Raw genomic sequence first — 25,372 nt, 5'->3', positions numbered from 1 at the left:
AATGTCACAAACCATAAATTTGGGGGAAAGTATTAAATTGCGCGATTAAGGGGGTATTGTAGACACCCGTTTTCAATGTGATTTTGGGAAATTAAATTTTAAAAAGTTTAATAATAATATTAAGGCTCCAATAAATTAACAACATTCTTCAGTGTCTATTTACTAAGAAGAATGCTCTGCGTATTTTACCTTATTTGTTTACTTAATGGTTCGACCAATGTAATACTGTTTTATTATGAATTTTACTTGTAACGACACTGAAGAAGGCCTAACATAGGCAGAAACGTTTGCAATTCTATAATTTTTATAATATAGTTGAATTTTTGTCGCACGAACACCTAGCAACGGCTCTTTTCGCCTTTTATACCAGATTATTTAAAAAAGTTATTAAACTTACTATGCTGGCGTTTTGCATACTGTAGACGCGCTCTCGATGTCACGTCCACGCTAAATTTATTTAAATGCCGATCAGAGAGACAGAACGGAAAGAAATCGAGTCCGGTTAACAGTATAATTTCTTGTTTTTATTTGCACTCCGAACTCGCGATTTTTTCAACTCGCGGAAGAGCAAACGTTCCGTCAGCGGCAAAGACTTTGCTGTGCTCCCGGCGAAAGCTTGTTGCGCAGTGAGGTTTGAAGGAGCACATCACAGTAACTGTCATTTCGCGACAAACGAATCTTGATTCGTCCGATTCCGAGAACCAATAGAAATTCAACACCGATTATTATTGGTCAGACTTCCATTGTTTATTGATTGTTTTTGGGTGTGGCGAAATCAGAGAAACAAGTGAAAAACAGCCATTATTCTCGGGCGGAATGTCTTGCTCTGTAGAACTCGAGAAGCAAAAACAAAAATCTAATTTTAACGAATATACCGCTTTCTCGAACACATGTTTATGTCTCTTGAACTGACAATAATTCTCGCAGGTCGTCGCGCCAGTCGAGCCTAAACACACTGCTTATGTCTCTTTAAACACATGTTTAAAGTAATGCCGGAAATTTTTATAAGGCATTTTATTAAAAATTGTCTACACTACTAAAAGATGTCTAGAGTAGAATAATATTCTCCTTGACATAAAGATAAAGATTTTAATTTTGTAATAATTGATTGATTTTGTTCGTCCAATGTTTTCTTTGATTTTTTTCCGCAACATTTATCGCGTAAACGAGCGCCATTGTTTATATTCTAATCTTTAACGAGCGTAATCGTTTATTTGCAGGAGAATGATAAAATCAATGACATTGATTCATTTTGGAGTGTCACCTGTGATAAGTTTATGGAGCAATTGCGCGTGGGCGATGCCGCGAAAAAACGAGGTCGCAGGAAAAAGTTGAGCGGCACTGGGACGTCGAAGCACGAAGACGGGATTAACGACAGCGACAAGGAGTCGGATAGCAATGCGTCGCATTCTCAAATCAAGCCCGAAGATATCAAGAAGGAGCCGGAAGCTAGTAAAGAGGTAGAGGTAGTAAACTCAGTTTTCGAAGACATCAAGATCAAGACGGAGCCCGGCTTGGGGAAGGACGACGATAAACAATCGAGTGACGATTCGGACGAAGTGCCGTTAATTAAGAGGAAGAGGCAGGAGAAGAAAGAGGACAGCGATTGTGACGAGGAAGTGATATGCCGGAGGAGAAGGATACGTCGCGGCAGCAGAATTAAACTCGAGTCCTCGAGCGGCAGCGAATCGTCGAGCGAGGAGAGCGACGCCAGCACCGAGTTCGGTCACGGTTCGTCGGTGGCTGACAGACTTCGCGCTAGGAAACGATCCACGGTCAACGTGTCCGAAGGCATGAAGCTCCGTTCGAGAGACACGACTCCCCACAAGGCGAAGACGGACAAGGAGTCGAAATTGTCGCCTCCCAAAGGTGGCACCTCTCAGAAAGCCAAGCCTAAGCCGCTGTTTGGCGATGGCAGTGACTTCAGGCCCGGCTGGGAAGAGGAGGTTTACGTCTACAAGAAGTCTCTGCGAATGCCGCCGAGATTGATAACAGTGTCGAAGCCGTCGCGTTTTCATCGACTGTCCACGTCCTTGCCGGACTTGGATCCTGGATCGCCGGCGCTGTCCGTCTCGATGGACAGCTCCGATGTATGTCTCGGTCGCAGTAAGAGATTGGTGGACAGCGATATGGAATCCAACTACAGCTTCAGCATTGCTGGACTCGGCAGTAAAATCGATGACGAAGAGGCGACTTCGTCAACGACCGTTTCCTGCCCTCCGAAGGCCATGATAAAACATTCCCGCTCGGAGAACAATTCGATCGTCGACGTTCTCGCGCAGAAGGTCGGCAGCGGTCAGAAGGACGCGAAGAAGAAGCAGAATCCGAAGGGCGGTAAGATTCTCAACAAGAGCAGCAACGAGCCGGAATTGTTGCCGACACCGAGTCTCGCGCCGATCCCGTCATCCGAAACGTCGAAGAACTCTAGAAACAAGACCCCATTAAAGAATAATAAAACCCCAATCAAAGTCACCGAGTCGGTCCTCCTCGGCTACTTTCGCAAGGAGACGGTCAATAATTTCCGCGACGCGTTCAAGAACAATCACACGTTGCCGAACGAATTTTCCACTCTCGTGCTGAAGAGCAGAACGAGAACGGAGACGAAAGTTTTGAAGAAGGAGGCGACTATTCGCGAGGTGTTCGGCGAGGACAGGCCCGCGTCGGCCCCGCCGATGCAAAATCACGACGACACGTCTCAGGATGACGATTCGCAGAACGAGACGCCGGAGAGCGCGTTGGGTAAGGTGCGGACGTTGAAGCAGAAAGTGGCGTCGCGCTTGAGGAACGCTGGTATACTGAGGAGTCACAAAGCGATCGTGAATTCGAAGCGTCGCCTGTTAACCGCCGCGAGGCGACGGAAGGATTTGTTGAAGTCACTCGCGGACAAAAAACTGCACCGTATCAAGACTGAGATGGAGCAGGAAGAAACGAACGACGCCAGGGAGGAGGAAAATAACGAGATGGAGGACGACAAGAACGATCCGGAGACTCGTAATAAAAAGAAACTGAAACTCCGGCCCGGCCGGCGAAAGTTCCGCTCCGGATTCGATTACATCCGCAAGAAGAAGAAGCCACTGAAAAGGGACGAGGCGTTGCCAAAGGACAGAAAGAGAGTACGTATGCGATTCTTAATATATTTCGATTGCTTTAATTTCCTGAAATTGTTCGCAGTAAGTGCGTTATTTTCATGATTTTTTTTTTTTTAACGCCATTATTTTACAGCAAAGTCAGACTAGCAAGCCAAGTCCGGAATGCGTAGCCGACATACAATCTGAAATCAGGACGTGGGTTATCAAAAAGGGTGTCGGAGAAACGATATTACACCGCGCCGCTCGCCTCGGTTACACGGTAAGAAAAGGATCGCGCGTTATGCGACAGAATTAACGAGCGACTTGCACGAATTTAATCGGCGATTTCACCGCAGGACGTGACCGCTTATTGCCTGGAGAAGCTCAACAACGCGCCGAGTCCCAAGGACAACGCGGGATATACGCCGCTTCACGAGGCTTGCGCCAAGGGTCATCTGGAGATCGCGAAGCTCCTGCTGGCTTACGGCGCGAACGTTAGCGAGAGCGCTAATGGCGGTATCAGGTAATGCTTCCGTCCAATTATTGATTTGCGCAATTGCCATTTAGGCAAGGTGGCTTGATGGGCGACTGTGGGGGGCGACTATCGATCGTTTGAGAGAAAGTGACATATGTCCTTCTCCTTTGTCAGGCCGCTTCACGAGGCGGCGGAGAATGGTGCCACGGAACTCGTACGGTTGCTGCTGTCGTACGGCGCCGATCCATTGCTGGCCACTTATTCCGGACAAACGCCGTTAATGCTGGCCGTCGACACCGAAGCCAATTCCATTCTAGAGCAGCATCTGGATGATGTTCAAGGTCGCACCACGGTGCCGTGGTCGTTCGCCGGTCCAGCTTCTCTCTTTGGTACGCAACGGCATAAGTTTCATTCGGAAATTCTTAAATTTATGACGCAAATTCTAGAAAGATATTTTTACCAACTTTCCTAACCTCTATTTTTACCGACTTTCTGCAAATTTGTTTTCGCAGATCCGGTAGAAACGGGCTACAATCCGCTCGATGACACTCCGCTGGACAGTCCGGAGTTGGAATTGGACGACGTCGAGATGGAAGTAAGCGATGTCAACCTGCCCGTTCTCTTCACCCTGAACAACGACTCCGACAAGTGGGTGCTGCTTCAAGATCTCATGGCGATTTTGAGGATAAAGAGCCGCGACGCTCTGCTCCGCCAAATCAATCCGAAAGCGCCCTCCGGGCCGCCCGCGGTCGCGCATCGCGACGTTATGCGCGAGCTCAAGCTGTCGGATTTCTTAGAACAAACGCACTGCTGTCATCTACTGAGCGGCGGCGAGAGGATCAACGTGCGCGGCTCCAAAGTCACCCTCATCAAGTACAACGATAAAGTGAAGTCCCTGCTGAACGTGGAGAAGGTGCTGATCAGTCTTAGGTGACAGGAGGGGTCGCTGGGGCGACCGCATCCCCAGACATCGAAACCATCGACCTCGATTCCGGCCAAAGAGCACCAGAAGAAAGCCGAGCGCAAAGGCGCCGCTGTAAAACGCGAACGGCAGCAGGGAAGGAAGCGACAGGAGATACGTAGCAAAAATTCCACGGATTGAGCAGCCAATTTTAGCTGATGATGACTTAACGAGATTTCACGACAACTGCGAGAATCGCGACTACTCACGACCTACAAGTTCTCACTGGAATGTGTGTGTCCGAATTACAACGCGTTGAAAGAAAGACGAACAAGTTCCTTGCAATACGTCGGAAGAATCCTAAACGGGTGGCTGAGACTCGTTTCATCAGGACGATTGGACGCCCCGAAGAGAACAAGGGTGATCGTTCCTGACACAACAATGAAGATCGGTGCTTTTACGCGTGTCCAAAGACTCTGTAACATTTGTTGGTACTTACGTTTCGAAGGTAAATTGAATTGACTGATGCTGATAATCGATTTTCCACTCGCGATCTGCATTTTACTGGGCATACACTTCTGGTGGAATCAGTGATACTCACGGGCCCTAGAATTGTATTTGTTTCATGCCTTTGTACATCGATACAATTTAGTTCGACCAAAGCGATAAAAGATATAATCGATTCTTTCATTAGCGGATTAAGTGACGAATCTTTCGCTATATCTCTTATCCCTTGCACAGGTAATAAAGAAAATCGATAATCAGGTTACCGTGAGTGTAACGCGCAATCAAACTCCGAAGCACGTAACCGATACAAATGTAATTCTAAATGAAACGATCTACTACTTAATGCGCAGCTATGAGTGGGGACAACGGAAAACAGCTACCTGTGACATTATATAGCAGTATTTAATTGGGATATGCGTAATGTACGCGTGTATATCCATAAAACGATGATATTTTATTAATTCTCTTAAGGACTGATTAAATAATCAGAAGTTCATTAACGTAGCGCTTTTAGGCGAATAAAATGAGAATTGTCGTTTAAGTGACGAGGACGACACGAGAATGCAAAGACTTCTTCAACGGGAGATTTTTCTCGAACCGAGTCTCGGAATAGTGATGACAAAAATAACGATAACGTAAATAGTACTAATAAATTACTTTAGGAGTGCGAAAAAGAACGTAGCTGTCGTACCAGATATATTTTTATCTCGCACGTGGCTTCACGAAGTTTCTCTCTTTTTTTTTAAGAGACTTCACTCCAGGATTTGTGGAGTTTGGGACGCGCGCTCGTGTGTGTTAATGTTAGGTTTTTCCTCTTCGAACTGTTTGTAGAATGCATCGTTTTAATACGAGAACCAATGTTAAGGGCGTAACGTAATTGAAATCGCCACTGCGATTGATCATGTTACCACACCTTTGTGTTATTTTTCCCTTTTCTTGTATTGAAAGAATCGTATGTTGCGTCGTGTGAGTTATATATTTATGATATGTGTCGTAACATGTCGGGAATAAGGTGCTTGAAAAACCTCGAATGTGTTAAAATTCAATTTATTGAGTCGAGAATTAGCGTTTCTTGCATTAAGATGTGTAATCCGCCGTCTAAGTTCTGTTGTTTTTAGTATTTCTAATTCTCTCTGGTATTGTATATCGATATGTAATACTGGATCGTATCCACACGAGGATATCTATTTCTAATTTGTTGCTTCCAGTTGAACAATCAGCGTAAATTCGGATGGAAGACGGACTCGGCAGAGAGGTGTCAATGGCTCAATTCTTAAACGTGGGAAGTGCAATTTCACGGAGTAACGTTTTTGTTTTGTTAATCGGCTAGATGCATTAAATATTGTTTTTTAGAAGTTAGAAGAAAGATAGGAAATATATGTGTGTATATATATATATATATACATAAAGTGCACACACATATATATATATATATATATTATTTCGAGTGTTCATGTCGGTTAAACATCGCCGAATAACGCTCACTGTGCAATAATGTATCTGTTTTCTTTTTTGCATTTTATCTTCGGTCCGTTTTTGTGATGTCGGGGCAATGTTGACGCGTCGCGTATCGGTGATCAGACACACGTTTAACAAAATTTCTAAAGTGGAGGAGAGAATTTCTTGCAATACAATATAATTAAGAACGATACCGCGATGAAGGCATGAATAATATTCGAAATAAAGCTGCAATTTTGTTATTGTGATTCGAAATCGAGGACAAGTTGCGAAAAGAGATGAAACAGCGAGTTTCCATCATCGGAGCGACGTCGTGTTCGATCAAAGCAATTTAGAAATGTGAATTTTAGGGAGAGACGAGGAGGCTATTTTAAACATTGACAGAGCCAATTCGATTGATCGTACTTATCGTCTCGCAGCATTCCTGCGTGTCGACTTTTGGGCGGAATGTGTAGGCGCATCCGGGCGCCTATCGTGTGCAAGTCTGCGAATGTTGCGGGACAGGATCGCGAAGGAAGGACGAAGAAGCGCGGGGGTTCGCAGATGCTTAGGATGCCGCAATACGCGTTTACTTTTGATGCCGTGCAGTACAGAGGTTTCAATCGTTATAATCTCAGTCTCAGGGAAAAATCCACGTGTATTCTTGAAAATAACTTGACGATGTACCGACTACGGGCGACATATGCGTTCGTGCGTGCGAGCGACGCGTATCAGTGCGTGTGTGTACAGTAGTTAGTTGGAAAAAAAAAAAAAAAAAGGGAGGGTTCACTCGTCGCGAGAGACGATTAATCAATATCTAATTAACATTGAGTGATATTAATTGATGTTAATGCGATGCGATTCGTTGCGCGAGCGATCCGCGTGCACTCGAACGTGGCTCCTCACAATTTTATTTAGCTGACGATCGATTAAATAGAGACACAGTTGTATTACCAATTGTATATACCGACGATATTTTCAGCCGCGCAAACGAAACGAAGTAGTAGTAGAGAGAGGAGCGAAACGCGGAAGAGCGGAACGACAAGTATACAACAATGGTGTACGTGCTGTATATGTATCATTTATTCCTAAGTAGTCGATGCGTAAAGTATAAGTAGAATGCGAAATAATACTTGTTTATATCAGCGCGTATTATCTGTGTATAATGTAAAGCATTAATCGACCTCGCGAAGTCACGTTGTATAACATGATAAACGAAGTGTGTATATATATATCTCACGTTGCGACTACTAGAACTATATTCCTATTATTACTACCACTGCTACTATCACTACCGCGACTATCGCTATTTACTACTATCACTACCACTTATGATTACTCGCTTTTTTATTGTATCATATATACATAGTAGCTAATGATGGATGTACATTTTCTTAGCCGTGTAACATTCAGACAACGCTCCTCCCTTCTCGCCCCCCTTTGTAATATATATATTCAAGAAACTTCTAAATGTGTTAAAACTGCTGCTTTAATGCGGATAAAGAAACAGAAGTTATATAAATATATATATATATATAAAAAGATGAACAAATATATAAATATAAATATATATATATATATATACAAATATATATATTTTATTTCAGAGATTTAGTTCGAAATAACGTTGACGATGAACAAATTAGAGTCTTACTGTGATTCGTGTAAAGAGGAACTATCGTTATTATTGTCACCGCCGTAGTCGTTATAAGCGAGTCACGATGGACCCGACGAATGGACTTTCTAATGAGGAAATGAATATTTGTGATTTTTTTTCGCTAATAACAATAACGAGTTATCCGATCGATGTAATAAAAACAAATATTTTTATCGAAACTCTTATTTTTCATTATCCCCAGTTATATATCGTCACCAAAAACGCACTAAGACGCAACAAAATTATTTCGAGTCATTTCGCGTACGTATTATTTTAACTATCTCTAAACATTGTACATTTTAGATTTTAGATACTAAATATTTCTATTTATACAAAAATTCACGCAATATAAAAATATCTTCAATTCTTTTAGCATTAATACTTCAATATCTTTATTAATAATTTTTGCATTATTAATATATTAATATCTTTCGCCGTCGCCGATTACCACCTTTATCGAAATCTTGTGCATCTTTTCCACGACGTTGCGAAGAGCAGGGAGGGATTCGAATGCATAGACAGTAGTAAAATTGGTAAAACGTTTATTAACTATTTAAAAACGATGAAACAAGGTGAACATGAGATTGACAATTCAATAAGTAATATTATTAAATAGACTATAGAGGTGTATAATAGGTGTCTGCGGTTTAATTATTCTCTTTATATACGGTCTTTTACATCGAGACAGACATCTTTCAACTCGGCGAAGCCAGGCCCTCTTATCCCTCAGGCACAAGCCGAAGCTCGTCGCTTCGTACCTCGTTCATTTCATATGATACACGCTTAATAATAATAATCTAGGGCTCGCGGTAGGTAATAGCTCGAAAGCATATCCGCGCGAGATTATCGGTCCCCGCGAGTTAAAACGTTACTACGAAATTAAGGGAAAAGAAACGTTCAGCTCTATCCCAAGGGGGGGGGGGGTTTGACAGAAGCGTTCGTCGCGTGTCGGGAGGTCTTCGCGACCCGCAACGCGCGATAGCTACGTCAATCATTGTCATTATCATTATCGTCATTATCTCCGCGACTCGCAATATCCGTGTCACGACAATGCAGCTATATTACAATTAAATTGCCGTAATGACACCTCGCGTTCGCAAGAATTCGATTTCCCGCTCGCGTCATAACCCTTCTCGCGCGATTAATGCTATTTATACTATAATGCTATATAGGAAACGGAAGAGGCAAGCGGACGAAGTGTCGACGCGATGTGCACGCGATTGCGAGCTGCTTCGCAGCCCGGCGAACGGAGGAATGCCAAAAGCGAGAGAGATATCGAGAATCCGCTCTTGGAACGCGAATTCCCGAATGAAAAATCTTATTATTTGCCAGTAATCGAAAACTTAATTGAGCGCATCTGTACTTTCTTTTTCTTGCGAATCGCAGCTTCGTCCGTTTACGCCTATCACGATTTTCCCACGATATCGTAAGTACATGATCGAGCAGCGGTTTTTTTTTTTTTTTTACTTCTCTTCTTCTGTTCATCAGCCAGTTCCGCGTCGGTTCCGCTAAAAAATCGTGCAAGCTAAATCTCACGTTTGATCAGCGACGGCCGCTGATTCGGTGTCAAGAAACACGTTAAGATATAAAGGAGCGGTACAAGTCTACGCGCCGAAGCTTTCTACGGGAACGCGTATCGGACGTTCATCCCGTCGCGTCCCGTCTGCATACGCGATGCCGTTGTAACATCGCTCGGGCGATAAACATAATTAATAAAATTAGGGACCATCACACACGAATAATCGACGATCATACGATAAAAGTTCACGAATTTTTCTCCGCGATAAAATTCAACGTGACGGAGCACGCGTGAAGTGCTCAAGTCCTTTCCCCCTCCTCCGATCGTTTTCTCTCGACGATCTTTCTACAGTGGATTTCGTATATACATAGGGGTGAATAAAATCACACGCTCCGATCGACTTAGATTTATCGGTTTCTCGCGGAAAAACAGTGGTCGGCCCTATCGGTGTGGTTCCGCTGCTTAAGTATTCTCTCAGCTTGAAATCCCTCGCGGCGATTTACGCCGCGCTGCGTACCTCAAGTACGGACCTTGTGCTACACGGGTAATTGATGGGGATGCGGGAAGGAGAGAGGGAGGGATGGGGAAGGGGCGTTAGAGCATTGCTTAATCGTACTTATGAATAATTAAGCTTTACGCCTCGGCGGCAGGGTCCAGGCGTTGGGCCCGTGCTGAGCGTGGGGGGCAGGACGTCACAGTTGCTGGTCCCTGCACGGAACCCAGATGTTCGGTCCAGATTGCTCGGAGATGACCTCCTTCACTTTGACATAGATCTCCTCGGGAGTGTCCCCTTGGACAACGGCTGCGAACGAGTGACTTAATTAGACAATGAGAACAGTTGAATCATTGCAGCGATTATGACTCTGATTCTTTGAGATATCAATCTATTCTGAGATTTATCAATACAATGAGTTATATTGCGTTATCCAGAATATTGTATCGGCATAATTAATCAAAATTTGTTAGATGTTTTAATTCAATTATATATTTAATTCATGAATTTAATAGACTAGAACATAACATTCAAACATTTCTTTATAATAATAATCTTTTCGATATCAGCTGATTAACATTTTAGACTATTTCTTTGTTTAAAATAGAAAATTTCAATGCATTGCGGAAAATGTAACTTCTAAAATTCTAGGACCACTAAGTATTAAGATTCTCAAGCGTGTTATAAGTGACATAAGGCACAAGGAGAGAGAATATAAGAGAGATTGTAACTCTCTGAGTGGAATAATTTTATAAACTATTCATTTATTCATTCAATAGATTTTAAACGTTTTGACTCACCAGTAAAGTATTCACCAAATTCTTGTTCCATCTTTAGGGCACGCTCGTACGTCTTCTTTGCTTGCTCCTCGGTCATCCTCTTATTCATCTCCCTGAAATAATAAGTATAAATTGTAATACGATAGATAATAGTGAAACTAATATTAGAGATCGATCGATAATTATTGTTAAACTCACATGACAGATTCGACCGATTTTGGTTTGATAAAGATGGCGATAGGATAAAGTTGTGCTACTTGTAACCTCTTGATAGCATTCCCGCTCACATCAAGAATACAGTGCTTGCCCTGAAAAATTGCAAATTTTTCAATAATTTTTCATAAATGTTTCAATTATATATAAACATTTTACATAAAAAAAAAAAAAAAAAAAAAAACTAAAATTACGCGCACCTTCTCAGCTACTTCCCGCACGGACGCCACGGATGTTCCATAAAGATTGTCGTTATATTGTCCGGCCTCTATGAACAAGTGATTCTGTATGTCTCTCTCCATTTGTTCCCTCGACGCCACGAAGTGATAATCCCGTCCGTCCACCTCGTATTCCCTTCTACTCCTTGTTGTATCTGTCGGCGCGCAAAAGATCGGTATACAAAACCCACACGTCTCCGTCGTTGATAATCGAGCGTCGAGTGACACTTACGTGGAACGCAGCTGCCGAATTTATCAGGGAACTCGGAGATGAGATCATCGTTGATGCGATCCTTGAGCGGTCCGAGAACGATCACGGGACGCGTGTACTGTATCGTCAGTTGCTGCACGGCCTCGTACGAGAGGACGTTCTCTTCGCTGCCTGCAATCGTTCAATTCAATTTAGATACGCACGACTTTGCGACGCGCCCACCCATTCCCGAAGAGGGGGACGCTTCTCGTCGGGTGATCGCTAGCAATCTCGCATTCTCGCAAATCCTGGACGGCACACAAGTTTATTCACACAACAACGGAAAAAAAAGCAACACTCGTCATCCCCAAAAGACGAATAACGACACTTCCCGCTTCCCGAGAAAGACAGGCCTTCCTCCCCTCGTGATATCAGCGATTAATTCACACACCTCCACGAAAAACGGACGCTGCACAATGTTACACGAGCGGAGCACTCGCGCGGGAACCGCTCGAAACCGTTTCCTCCGGCCGGATCAAGAGTCCTCCAGCGCTGGACGCCTCGATTGTCCCGAGCGGTCTCGTCCGGCTCGAGTGTTCCGTTTTCAAGGACAAGTACTGGGACATTTCGTTGGACGAGTCACGAGCATGCTTTCGGGGTGAGATCGAAGCAGAGGGAGAGGGAGTAAAAGCTACATCTTTCCTAATGACTAGAAAACTTGTAAGCGATCCAGGAACGTCAGGTGCAAGTGGCGTTAGTATGTATAGCGGCTGTACACTAGTACTTGGCGGAGAAAGAAACGGGAGGGAGGTCTCTATTCGTAATCAATACCGCGCGCCGCTAACGTACGTTACGAGCTCGATATTAATGCGAGCACGAAGCGACGGCGTCGTCGCTTCTTCTCGAGTTTCAGTCGCGATAATCGAATACGTGTCCGGAACTTTCGCGCGGACGTGAGAATGAGAAGCGCGCTTCGCGCCCGACGTTTCCGGCGGACGACAAGAAGAAGCGACGCGATTCCTTCGCCTATTTGCGCGCTCTAATTGCGCCCGCTGCTGTTAATGTCTACGGGGCTCTACACGATCGGAGGGTGGAGAGCGGCGACGACAAAAAAAAAAAAAAAGAAAAAAAAAAGAAAGAAAAGAAAACGAAACGAGAAAACAGAGTCGTGGAAGCACGTCGCGCGGCCGTCTCAATTGCGCGCGAAGCCGTCTCGGCGCGGGACACGTTCCGTCAGCAATTTAACGCGAAGACGAGCCCCGGGAAATTAACGGCTGTCGAAGGAGACGGACGTTTCTCGATTAGTGCCTTAAGCGGGAGAATTGTATTCGCGATTGCTTCTCGATTTCGATCACGAAGCCGATTTCGGTGCGAGCGCGCCGTGCGGTCGAACTTGAACCGGTATAAACGTTGTACGTCACGCGCTATTAATAAAATTAGACAGCATACAGTAAAGTGGCGAAAGTAACGAAATATTTCATTCGATTATCCTTATTACATTTCGTACGATATTGCCGCGACCGCGACGCGGCATTCGATTCGCGCGACATTGGAAGCGTTAATGGGAGATCCGTATCGGAGATCGTTAGCTGACACACACCCTGCAGGGTTACAAACAACATAGCTATCCGCCCGATTATCCCGTCGGAAGGGTTATAACTGTCTGCGATCTGCGTTAGTCTCCTGTGACAAAAGAAAATCGGCTGTGTGCGCGTCGCGCTCACACTACGGTTCACACAATTCTGCTCTCGGCTACGACTTACTAAGGTCGTCATCGGGCTCATCGCCCTCCTTTTCCAGATAAACTAACGTGAGTTCCTCCATATACGGCAGCTGAACGCGATACAAAATTTCTCTACTCCCTTTGGCGCAAGACACATCTTGAACGAATAAGAAAATAGAGAGAAGGATAAATTACGTAATGAATGAGAGACGAGTGATGGACGGCGAAGACGCGGCGGTGAGGAAGAGCGTCGGATGATTAACGAGTCGCCGGGAAAGTTCTCGATAATCGACCAGCACCTCCACGAGTCAACTCTAAGTCGTGTCGATAGTCCTCAGATTTCGGCCTTTATCTCGAAAGTTTGCAAAATAATTTCGGCTTTGAAATGTCGAAAGTTAGTTGAGTTCGCTTGTCTCAAATGTCGAGAGAGATTGCGATATTAAGTTCATTCACAATTTTATACGCTTTTATGGATGTCGCATTGCTTATTCATCAAGACTTTGAGTTGACTTTTTACATTGTGCTATCGAAAACTAAACGATAGATATGCTATGCTGCCCATGGCGACAATAAATGTCGGCGTATACTTTACTCCTGAATAATTGCTGGTGAATATATGCAAGCGTGATGGATCATGTCGCAAGGAAACGATGGAACAGAGGATGCGTCGAGACTTTTCGGTCACGACAATTCACAATTACTTTCCAGCACCGATATCTTATCATCTGACAAATTTAAACTCACAGTGTTGAATTTGCATGAATTTCCATTAATTAATATCCGAGTGCATTCGTTTTGCATTAGACGATGTTATTAGGTGCGCTATTGAAATAATTAACATCAAAGTAACTTTGGTATCAATATTAATTGCATTAATCTATTCGCGCGTTATCGTGACCGGAAGTCATTATCCCGCATAATTGACCCAGGCAATACGACCTCTTCGATATGAGGAGGAGCAGGAAAGATATGATATAGAGAAAGGAAAGAGAGAGAGAGAAAGATAGAAGGGCTAAAGACAGCGAGATAAAAAGAGCGGGAGCGAAGAGAGAAGAGAGAGAGAGAGAGAGAGAGAGAGAGACATGATTACCTTCAGTGTTAGTGTCGTCCTGGGTGTAGCACAGCATGAATGCTAGAACATAACAAGTTGAATATATTTCAGTATACGTTGCGTACTAAGTAAGCGACCGTTAATTATCGCTAGGATTAATTAAAAGCACTAAACTCTCGAAGACTCTACTGCGCGCGCGATTCCGGCGCGCACACTATGAATGAATTCGATGGACGAATATGAAGTTTGCAAGTGCGTTTTGCGAAGTCTGGTGCGAGACACGCAAATCCGAATCACACCCGATCTAATCGCCCAATTAATCGCGACACATCGCCGTGCGATGATTATTGCGTCACGCAAGAAGAATTGAACTGAGAAGCGTATGCCAACGTGCGTTTATCTTACGACGCTCGACGGATATCGAATCCCCTCCTCGCTATAGAGACATTCATGCTCGAAAAAAAAAGTCAAAAACACGATAAAAAAAAAAAGAAAAAAAAAGTACATCAGCCGTGTCTGCTCGAGACTGCAGCACTCCTCCGCTCGCCGCTCAGCTAACAGCAAGTTGTTAAGAAAGCATGTACTACCTGCCCAGTTTCGTCGACATTGAAGTCAGTACCGAAATCACGCGTTATATTTCCTCGTGGAGCGGCGCGGAGAACTTTTTCTCGATTCAACAACGAAGAATGCGACGTATACATGCATCTAGTAGTTTAGATAATTTCCCTTTCGGTCACCCGATCGAAGTGTTGGTGAGTGTGTCTCTGATGGGAAGATGACGATGACGTGCTTCGTGACATGATCCATGGAAGATGAAGAGGGGTTGCGTTTCTACCGCGTTTTACTATTCCTTCGTGGGGGGGAAGAAAAAAAGAGAAAAAGAAAGAGAGAGAGAAAGAGAAAGAGAGAGAGAGAGAAAGAGAGAGAGAGAGAGACAGAGAACATGAGCTACTATCTGAGAGGAACATTGCTCTACCGTGCTGGACCGCTACTACAGGCTATTCGTGAACCTCCGATAATGAAAAGCCAGAAGTTAGAAGTGAAGTCGAGAGCGTAGAATAAGAGCGTGTCTCGGTCAGGGTGTTAGTAGTACCAGAGACTTTCGTGCGGTGCAGAAAAGTTCGTGATGCCAGCGTGCATGCGCAGGCGAGAGCAAAGCGACTTTGCCCTCGCGCGGCGGCTGAGTGACGCGCAGCGTTTCGCCCGCGAGCGACAGTTCGAGCGAGGTCCTGTTCAAGAAACGCGCGAACTCGCTCTCGAGGCGAAGATAAATATTTACAACTTCATTTATTGCAACAATGAGACAGAATCTTTCTAATTTTGATTTTTGCGAGCGCTGTCACAAACGTAAGTTTACTTCATTCGGAAACGAGAAAGAAAAGAATTGAAAGATATTTGTTCGAATAAGTTACGTTTCAGCCCGAATTTTCATTCAGTTCGCCGTATTTTAGATAAACTTTTGAGCTTGCGGCGCGTCTGTGTATGAGAAATGCTGGAAGCGCACATTTACGAAGCTTATTACTTGTACTCTGTACTAATTAAAATACTTACGGGTGGGATCGTTCTCATTCTCGGGTGTGGTGGGCGTTCCTACATAAGCAGGCAAAACAAAACACATATCACATTTTCACATGGTAAAAACACAAAAGCTCATTCGGGACTTGGGCGTGTCTGATTCCGGCCTCAATCGAGTCGGAACTTGAGATCCTATATCGATAGTCTTATTCGTTCGATCGAAAATTCTCGTTCTCTATCATCGCATTTAAAAGCATTGACGTTTGTTCAGAACGTTTCTTTCCTTCTTGTTACCAGCTGCGAGATTCGCGCGCAAAGCAGCATTGTGGAAATTAGAAATCGTAATGTCGTATTGAATTGCTTTATAAAATACTGCGTGACGTTGCAGAACAGGCGAGAAAAAGTTGGCTTTATTAGTGCAAATGACAAAGTACTTCTTTCTAACGTCACATCTTGAATTACAACGTCCTCGGGTAAGCTTTCCGACTCTGTTGCGAAACACACACACATACTGAATTAATAATCAAAATTGTATCCATCGATTACGAGGACGAGGGCTTGGCAGTGAGGGATATAACCGTGTAATTGAAACGCGGTTAAGTCGCACGGTAAGTATAGGCGGATATATATATATATATATATATATATATATATATATATATACGGCGAGAAAAAACACGTAAAACACAGTAAAAATGGGCCAGAACATGCACATGAACGTGCAGGACGGGGCGGGCGGGAGGAACATTCGTTTTTTAGACACTCACGTTCCTGATCGGAGCCATCCTCGGACTTGTCGTCCTTGCTCTTCATGAACGGGAACTTCCTGCTGAACGAGAAGTTCTTCTTCTTCCGGTCTAAGGTTGATTGCTGAAACCGACAAGTTTACTTGCGCCGTGCGTCGGAAATCGCGATTCGATCGAGCAGTTACATGTTTCGTTATTGCGCGCGTCCATTCGTGAAAGACAATTTCATTAAATGGTCCTTGAAAAAATAGGACTCTTCAAATAATATCGTAGCTTCAACACACGCGATACACATGACGCGAATTTAGGGCGACTAGCTTTCCCCTCGATCGTATTAAATTTGTAGGCGAAAACAGTCCGGCGGCTATCGATCGCGAATGAATATTCAATTAGCCGTCTCTCCTCGTCAACGTTAATGAATCCGGCTAAAACCGACGGACATGCTTTTTCGATTACGCGCATTACAAATCATCTCGCGGCGTTACAGAATAGAAATGCAGTTTATGCCGCGAAATCTTATCAAGTTTTTCAATTACATCATTTTGAAGTGATAGAACGATCGTATCGGATTCTCTATCACATTTCGATCACATTTCACAGATTAACATTTGCAATCGAGTATTCTAGAATATATTGATAGACAAAATATTCGTTAAAATTAAATGCAATTATATTTATAAATATTGATCTGAATTTATATGATAATTATTTTTGCACAAATTCGCTTATCGCTTGGATTTTTACTCAAATAATGAAATTTATAATATTCTTATCAATATATTTTGTCTTTGTAAAATAATCCTCTTATTATATTTCATGATTTATGAATACTTTTGCAGAAATTGGGTTCGTTGGGAAATTCCTGCCGGACTTACCTTATCGAGAATGACCGGCATGTGTCCCTGGAATTTGACAGAACGGTCTCTGGCACGCTGCTTGCGCTCCCATCTCCTGCGCGAGGGTATTATGCCCAGACCCTCCTCCTCGCCCTGAGGAGTGACTCTCCTCGCCTGCCACCATTCGTCGTCGCTGGCATTCGTCACGTGCAGGATCTCACCATAACGGAACGCCAAGCCGCGGCTCGGTAGACCATCGTCCTTATTGGGGTCGTAATCGAACAACGCTCTTCGGGGAGAAAAACGTCACGTTTACCATCGCATTTTAGACGCGCGCGAAATGGAATAGTTCGAATATCAATATGAATTCTACTTCGGAAAACCGAATATTGATTAACCGTTCGAAGAGCTCCGAGATTACGATTGTGCGCGGTGAATCGGATAGCGAAAAGATTTACGCGCGGAATTACCTCACGTAGAGTGATTTCTTTTGGGAGGTCCTCATGAGGGTGCCTGTCATCACATTCTGTTGCGAGATCTGTTGTTTAAGATCTTGGATCCTTGCCTCGAATCTGTTATAATCCTCTGGCTTATATTGCACGACGATTGTCACTGTCTGGCCGGTACCCTGAGAGCACGGCGTGAAGCCATACATATTATTTCGCGAATTGTGTCGGACTTCCGGAAGTTTGGAAAATACAAGTACCGATAATCAATATACATGATCATCTACATTTAAATCCAAATTCTATTTCGATTATTTAGCATTTTAATTTGAATTAACATATAAATTGTAATCAATTTCGTAAAAAGAATTGTAATGAATTAACTTATGCTAACATTAAATTTTTTTGTTAGGTAAAAACTAATTTCACAATTGCTTGAAACTTACGTATCGTGCAATGGCAAACGCTAGATCATTCGAAGGTCTCACCTTGAGGGCTGCGGCAGCCTCTTCATGAGTGGCTGTTCGAAGATTGACACCATTAACGCTCAGTATCTGATCGCCCCTGCGTAATTCACCGCTGAGATCGGCCGGGCCTCCGGCTAGAATGAACGAGATGAAGATACCTTCGCCATCCTCACCGCCGACAATGTTGAAGCCCAGCCCAGAGGATCCTTTGTTCAATACGACAGTGCGTACCTCCCTGTAAAATAAAAAGACAGCACACATTTAGCGCCGACAATACTTTCAAACGTCGTCGCTCCGATCGCATAAACGCAAATATATTTCGCGAAACTTATTTCGAGATGAATATTTAGAGTGAGAGCGAGTATTTATAAATATTTGTTAATTACAGATACACCTCACAGATGTTCTCAATTAAAAATCCACACAGGTAGATTCGTATATTCGCACTTTAGCGGGCAATCTGCGAGGGCGCATGGATGAAAATGCAGATTCCCGGGCGCGATTATCACGTTAATTAGAGAATCCGTCGAGAGAAATTCGGCTGCCACTGCGCAGTTGTCTTCGCGAATCCGAAGTGCACTCCGCCATAACGAGACGCATAATGCAAGGGCCCGTGCGAAGCGATGACATTCCTCAAGCGGCGTCGCTATCTTGGGTATGCATTGGAAGTGTCATACTGCGCGCATAAATGCATCTTGATACGGTCAGAGGAAACACGGATCCTGCGGGTGAGAACGGGAATTTCAATTCGCGGGATCAAAATGATGTCAGGAATTAATGAGCTGACGCATTTCGAGTGTATTTAACGTCGCGGCATGGCGAGATACGAAAATCCAATTGCGCGCAAATGTGAAACCGCGATTACAACCGCGAGGTAATGCAATCGCGAAATTTTAAGGACGCGATTTTGTCCGTGCAGCAAAATCGAAACTGCCGATTCTTTCTCCCCGTGTAACGAATATTCATTTACGAAAACATTGCGCCTGCAAATTAATTATGCAAAGTACAAGAAGAGACGTTTGCATTTCTTCTGAAAACATTGTTAAATGTAAACCAGTTTTCGGAGAGGGAAATATTTGCTTCTTGATGCGATAAAAGTGACGAATATTAGGTTCAGCGTAACAGTGATTACACGTGAATTTGCATAACGGTGCGAGCGTGACGCAAGAGCGCGACGATCAATGAGACGCTCTACGTAAGCGCTTACGCATCGAGCGTTCCGGGTCGCGTAGGGACGCTTATGTATTACGCTCAAGTCCTTACGTACGTGAATACAACGTACAAAAACATCGTCAGAAGAAATCGATCCGCAGAGAATATTAAACGAAAAGCGCCTCGGCCCGTTCAACGTCAACTTCCGCACACGTTCGAATGAATAAAACAGCGAGGTAAAAAATAATAACTTTCACGATACATCTTACGTCATACGGTTATTATTTTTTTTTTATCACCAGCAGAACTTATTTATAAACGATACATTCGATCCCGGATGTTCATTCGCAACTTTGGACGAGCCCCGACGGTAGCGCATTATTATCAGGATCGTCGCCGAGGGAATACATGGTGCATAACGCGAGGATTCCTGCGAGCGACGTATGCAATCTCGCCTCGATACAAACCACCATCGCGTCTCGGCTGCAACCTCATTCCGGGCTGCAACCACTCGACGATGTGGCGCCGTGCCACGGAGCGACGGCCCTCTCTCTCGCCCGCGTTAACAAAGACCTCGAATTAATGGTCGGTACGTCGTCGGTGCGCCGCCGCTACCGCGATCGTATTAAAGCCACGTTACATCGCTGCCGGCTCGCGAGATAGCGGCCACGAGTGTGTCCGACTGCAATCGCCCTTCGGTTATCTCAGCCTCGGGTGACGGGTGCAACCCGCTTATCACGCACATGTGACGATGTCCGGGGTGTCTATCAAACTGTGAAACGTAATAGAGTTTTGAAAATTAAACGTCGCAGTTATTATCGAAATATTATCACTCAATGATGATTTAATATTATAATATTGCCGATGACGTAATTAAAATAATAACAGCTCGCATTACGATTAATTTATCGTACTTCATATTATACGCCAAAGAATATATGAATATCGCATTTGTTGCAGCTTTACGCAACTCGCTGTTCATTAAAAGGAAAATGGAGAATATTCTTGAATACAAATCTAAAAAGAATGACTAAATAATGCTATTGAAAAAAAAAATACTGTGCATTCTTATCACGCTTCTTGTAACTGTGTTTAGCGATTAATAGAAAAGCCGGATCATCCTTCGTATCTTTCAGATTCCCTTTGTCGCGATTGGCTCGCGCTAAACGGGGATTTAGGTGCCTCCGCGTGGTGGAGAGTGCGCGCCGGATGTGCGTAGACGTCCGCAGCATCTGTTTCCGCCAGTCGGATACACGCGTTGACGTTGACGCGCGTTACTCGCACCGGCCTTTCGCATGCTCTCGATTGGAAGTTATTACAATTCCGAACGGACGAGCCTTTTAGCGAAACGGTCGGAAATGGATTTTTCCTGCACGGTGTTGCGCAATATTTAAAGGGCAAACGGATAAACGGAGGTACGTCATTGTATTCTTTACATCGATAAATGAATACGATTTAGAGAAATGCCTACTTATTATAATTATTCAATAAATTCATTCATTCCGGAATCACGAAACTTTTTCTATCGCCAAGTGCACGATATATACACAATGGATACAACGGCGCAATAGAAATTAATAATTTACACGTAGAATAACGCGTTAAAAATATTCAAGCTTCACAATTCAAGTCTGATTAATTACGAATTCGCTTTTTTACGGATAATCCACTTCTGAGACCGTGACTCCCCTTCACCCGTCTTTGCCGTTTATTTTGCTCGTACGCGAGGTCAGGCAGCAATCACAGAAATTACTGCTTTCCGCCGGTCGCACGTCAACCCTTAAGTCATTCTTCGCTTTACTCGTCTCGCGCGATAATGCATAATACCGTCTAATGCAATATGTATAGCGATATGGTACCGTTTGAATCGCTGGCTCCGAGGCGCTCCGCGCTCCCTATTTCATCGTCGTGACAAACATCGGCGAGAGTAGCACTTCACACACTTCATTAAATATGCAATCTGCTGCCAGCGTCGTGAACCCGGCAAGTAAACACGCCGTCGGTTAATTTTTTATTCCACCAGAAATCTCACGCTTTACATCTGCGAGTCCCGGGCGAGCAGCGCGACCGTCATGCACGTCGACACGTCCCGTCGTCGATCGCGCACTTGTATGTCCGAAGGCGGACGGACACGCCGTCGAATGCGCACCTGATCCTCCGCGGCGTAGGCGGGACGATGACGTAACCGCCGCTGCGGTTCCGCTGCGGAACCGGAGGGTGAGCCGCCGCCGCCGCCGCCGCCGCCGCTATTGCCGCCGAGAAGCAGCAGTCGTCACGGCGCTTCGGCGCACTCTCGTCGCTTCGACTATCGGCAGGTGTCCATGTGCAAACAGGGCGAAGAATGCGCGGTCGATCGTGATCGCGAGTTTTCGATCGACGAAAAGGAACGGCGAGGAACACGAGAGAAGGGCGCGGTGGTGAAGAAGGAAGAAAGGGAGGGGGAGCGAGCGATTGTGGCACGCGGCCTTTCGAGTCAGCTGATCGCGACCGCTGTTTCCGGTTCTCCCTTTCTATCTTTCTGCGCGTCTCGATCGCGGACCAAAGGGACGGCGTCCCGGCGTCGGTCGGGAACGTCGCGACGGATTAAAGAGCCGCGAAGCATTGGTAGCCACCGCGCTGTGTCGCCATGCGCCGCGCCGCCGAGGCGGCCACTGCGAGCTACTATCGTCAGGATCGATAGAAATAAGCTGACTCTCTCTCTGGCGCGCTCTGCAACGCCGCGCCGCAACCCTCTTTTCACCGCCGCCGCTGCCGTCGACGCCGCCGCTCTTTCGGAAAACTGGGGCAACCCGTCGCTAAACTTTCAGCCTTTTTCGCACGGGTCACTCTCAGGGCCAATCTAAACATATCGACAAAAATTTTCTCGCGAGCGGAAGATAAAAAAAAATGACACAAATAGATATAGTTATACACACGGTGTAAAGATAGCTAGATAAATTTATCCCGCCGCGGGATAAAATCTCTTGGAGTTTGCGGAGAAAATTCACAAGATTTTTCTCATCTATAAAAAGAAATAAGATTACAAAAGTGTCACGGTGTAAGTAGACATTGTGTCTATGACGGGAACAGGTGACAGAGATAGAAAGCAGAGAGATAATGTTGTATAATATGAGTAAAAATATATTGCATTATGGAAAGAATATAAAGAAACAGACAGCGGAATCATGAGAATGATATTTTAAAGAAAAATATAAAGAAGAAAGAAAGAAATATAACTAATGCAAAATATTTAAGTTCTTTGATTAGAGATTTTGAAGGGTTCCAATTAAAAAAACCATGTAAGAGAGAAAAAGATGGAATATCCAGTTAAATATAGCAAATATTTTGAGTAAACTGAGCGAGAGTTGCAATTTAATTATAAGAGGAACTTTTTCCTGATTGTCGATGAAATGTCCGAGGGCGGGAGAACTCTTGGCATTTCTAATTGTTTATTCTCGTAACGGCGAAAAAAAGTCACGAGCGAAACGTGCGCGTAAAGGCGGTGAGTTAGAGGAGCGCGTTAGTGGAAGTGCTGTAACCAATTAGATATCCGATGGAAACTTTTATCTCCGAATGCTAACAAACCGGAAAGAAACTTCGAAGCCGCTGAAAAGCCGGCGAACTCGATCTTTCGCGAGGGAAGCGCTGAAAAATTACATCTCGGGATTAAAGTTTCGGAGCGTTGCGGGACGGTTTAATTACGCGTTTTTCATAAAGACTTACGTCTCATCTTTCCTTTTGTTCCCTCTTTTGGTTGCACCGAGCAATTTATATCCGTCATTGGTTTATGCTGCTAAAACGGGGTAGTCTCGCGAAACATAAATTATGCACGGTCCTTAAAGACGATGTTTTCGCGGAATAACCGTGCCAAAATAGCCATTTTCTGATATTCTCATATCGATTTCTTTAAGAATAAATTCATGACTGTTTGATGGCATGTAGTTTTAATTCTAATCTTGACAAAATAAAGGAATACAAAATTGCAATTACGAAAATCACAAAACATATCAAAAACATGATGGAATTCAAAAATATATAATTCATTTTTTTCGCAAAATTTTATTCAAAAAATTGGAACACAGAAACGCAGAAATAAAATAAAATGTGTAAAAAACTTCCGTGTGTTTGTTGGCTTATTATTTCGATAAATAAATCAGGTTGAGATGCTAAGAATTAAATATTTTAGTGTAGTTATTATTTGTAGCGCAACTCTGCTTTTTGAAACATTCACTTGATCATACGGTGTACAATTTCGCAACATGTCATCATTGGCGATTCTTTCAATGTAAAATTCTCGTGTGATCGAAAGTATCGATAGTAAAATTGAGGGGGAGAATTGCTCGAGCGTGTACCATCGGTTAGATTTTTTTTTTTCTCTTTTAATTAGAAATTGGTGTTTGTATTGTAGCTAATTGCAGTGGCGAGTGCAATCGCAGCCGGTCTCGTGAAAATGGAAATTCGCTCCCGACATATCGCTTCTTCGATTGACCTACTTGCGAAGAAACCAGTGCGCACATCCCCTACACAAATATGTATACAAGCGCTGTATAGTACATCCTGTGCGCGCTCTTTCTCTCTCTCTCTCTCTCTCTTTCTCTCTCTGCATTTCGATACAGAAACAAAGTTCGCACTTTACCGCGAGCGACCATGGACGTCGCGATTTTATGAATACTTATCGGCCATGTGCCACTGTGACACGTGGACCATTACAAAGCATGAAAATACGCGTATTCTCGCCGATACGACAAAATTGTTTCGCTCGCGATACGACAGATAGGTACTTTCTTATCGCGTTGCGGTTGCAGTTTGCGATTGTACGCGTTCGAACAATATCATCGGCGCAATCATCTGCTTTTGATCAGTTGTGCTCGTGTTATCAATTCGAAACAATATATCTTGTCTGGTATGCTTTATCCATTATTATTTTTATGCTCGAAATAATAAGGACGACGCAAAGGAAATGTGTCGTATAAGATTATTAATTCTGTGTTATTCGATAAAAATATTTTTCATTCCGCACGCGTTTTATGGAAGCAAGATTTTTGTCAAATGTGAAAAGCGATTTAATTTTGTTTATTCGCTCTCGAAGAAAACAGCTACGATATTATTTCGTTCGAGGGGCGTCTTATTCGGAATTGTTAGGGCAGAAGTATCGGAAACCTCTCGTGCCTATCTCGGAATCTCACCGGTGATTCCGAAGCCTCGAGGAATATGCTGATAGAAGCGGATGATCCAGCCGAGGGTTGCACAAACAGCACGTTCCCTGGAGACGATAGAATCTATATCGCGCAGATATGAATCTCACGGCTTCGATATCCTCTTTTCCGTAAGAGTCTCCGGGAGGAGATTCCCAAGGACAAGAATCGATCGCCTTTGTACTTCGAAGGTCGCTACTTTTCCCGCGCCACGTATGCGAAATATAAAACAAAACGACTACAGAGACTGAATTTTATTATGGCGCTTTAGTTGTTTCGCATTTATCTGTTATCTTTTCTTTTTGTCGAATTTGGACTTTTATCATGGAAATGAAAAACGAAAGATAAAATGTATCAGAAACTTTCGCGTGTTTGTTAATTTTTGATGTGTATATTTATTTTATTTTTCTGCTCGCAACATCAGTATTTTAAATATTACCTTTCAATATAAATACAATATTTTTATTTTGTTCGTTGGTAATACATTTTATTTTATACGTTCTAATACATTTTATCTCACTTTTCTGCAAGCGGTTTAACAAGATTTAATAAGAGGTAGCGTTTTTCCGCACAAAAAAGGAGAACATGACACGAAGAATCAATAGAAGGCACCAACCGTTGTTTAATAGCACGGGAATAGCTTAACAGCGGTGCCGGTGAGGCGGATAAGCTCGTTCGATCTTGACCCGAAAAGCACACGAAGTAACGCGAGACCGGGAGTCACGGTCGCGCTCGGCAAGGAGTGGCATTTGACCCTGCTCCTTATTAAGGACACCACGCGCGCGACGATGTCCCTGGGGCGACT

The 25,372-nt window shown here is 43.9% G+C and overlaps 2 protein-coding genes across 16 annotated transcripts in view; one reads left to right on the top strand and one right to left on the bottom strand.

The window, feature by feature from the left end:
- Positions 1–8,224, top strand: part of LOC105677561 (platelet binding protein GspB) — a 176,133-nt gene extending 167,909 nt beyond the window's left edge. For 5 of the 6 annotated variants that reach the window (XM_067350365.1, XM_067350362.1, XM_012376268.2 and 2 more), the window contains 5 exons: positions 1,221–3,113; positions 3,223–3,348; positions 3,425–3,591; positions 3,718–3,932; positions 4,056–8,224. In XM_067350365.1, the coding sequence (XP_067206466.1) occupies positions 1,221–3,113; positions 3,223–3,348; positions 3,425–3,591; positions 3,718–3,932; positions 4,056–4,477 (2,823 nt within the window). In that variant the 3' untranslated portion in view covers positions 4,478–8,224. The remainder of the gene's footprint in view (positions 1–1,220; positions 3,114–3,222; positions 3,349–3,424; positions 3,592–3,717; positions 3,933–4,055) is intronic. The other variant, XR_010888727.1, reaches the window with a different exon arrangement.
- Positions 8,225–8,570: 346 nt separating this feature from the next.
- Positions 8,571–25,372, bottom strand: part of dlg1 (discs large 1) — a 311,020-nt gene continuing 294,218 nt past the window's right edge. For 5 of the 10 annotated variants that reach the window (XM_012376102.2, XM_012376103.2, XM_012376105.2 and 2 more), the window contains 12 exons: positions 18,263–18,476; positions 17,799–17,956; positions 17,368–17,617; positions 16,514–16,616; positions 15,783–15,821; positions 14,271–14,312; positions 13,221–13,337; positions 11,500–11,649; positions 11,250–11,422; positions 11,035–11,144; positions 10,858–10,949; positions 8,571–10,366 (listed from right to left, as the gene is read on the bottom strand). In XM_012376102.2, the coding sequence (XP_012231525.1) occupies positions 10,257–10,366; positions 10,858–10,949; positions 11,035–11,144; positions 11,250–11,422; positions 11,500–11,649; positions 13,221–13,337; positions 14,271–14,312; positions 15,783–15,821; positions 16,514–16,616; positions 17,368–17,617; positions 17,799–17,956; positions 18,263–18,476 (1,558 nt within the window). In that variant the 3' untranslated portion in view covers positions 8,571–10,256. The remainder of the gene's footprint in view (positions 10,367–10,857; positions 10,950–11,034; positions 11,145–11,249; positions 11,423–11,499; positions 11,650–13,220; positions 13,338–14,270; positions 14,313–15,782; positions 15,822–16,513; positions 16,617–17,367; positions 17,618–17,798; positions 17,957–18,262; positions 18,477–25,372) is intronic. The other 5 variants (XM_012376104.2, XM_012376106.2, XM_012376109.2 and 2 more) reach the window with 5 other exon arrangements.

This window comes from Linepithema humile, chromosome 2 (genome assembly GCF_040581485.1).
Source record: "Linepithema humile isolate Giens D197 chromosome 2, Lhum_UNIL_v1.0, whole genome shotgun sequence".
NCBI lineage: Eukaryota > Metazoa > Arthropoda > Insecta > Hymenoptera > Formicidae > Linepithema > Linepithema humile.
The sequence above is the reverse complement of the archived record's forward strand: the minus strand, read 5'-3'. Positions and strand labels throughout refer to the sequence as shown.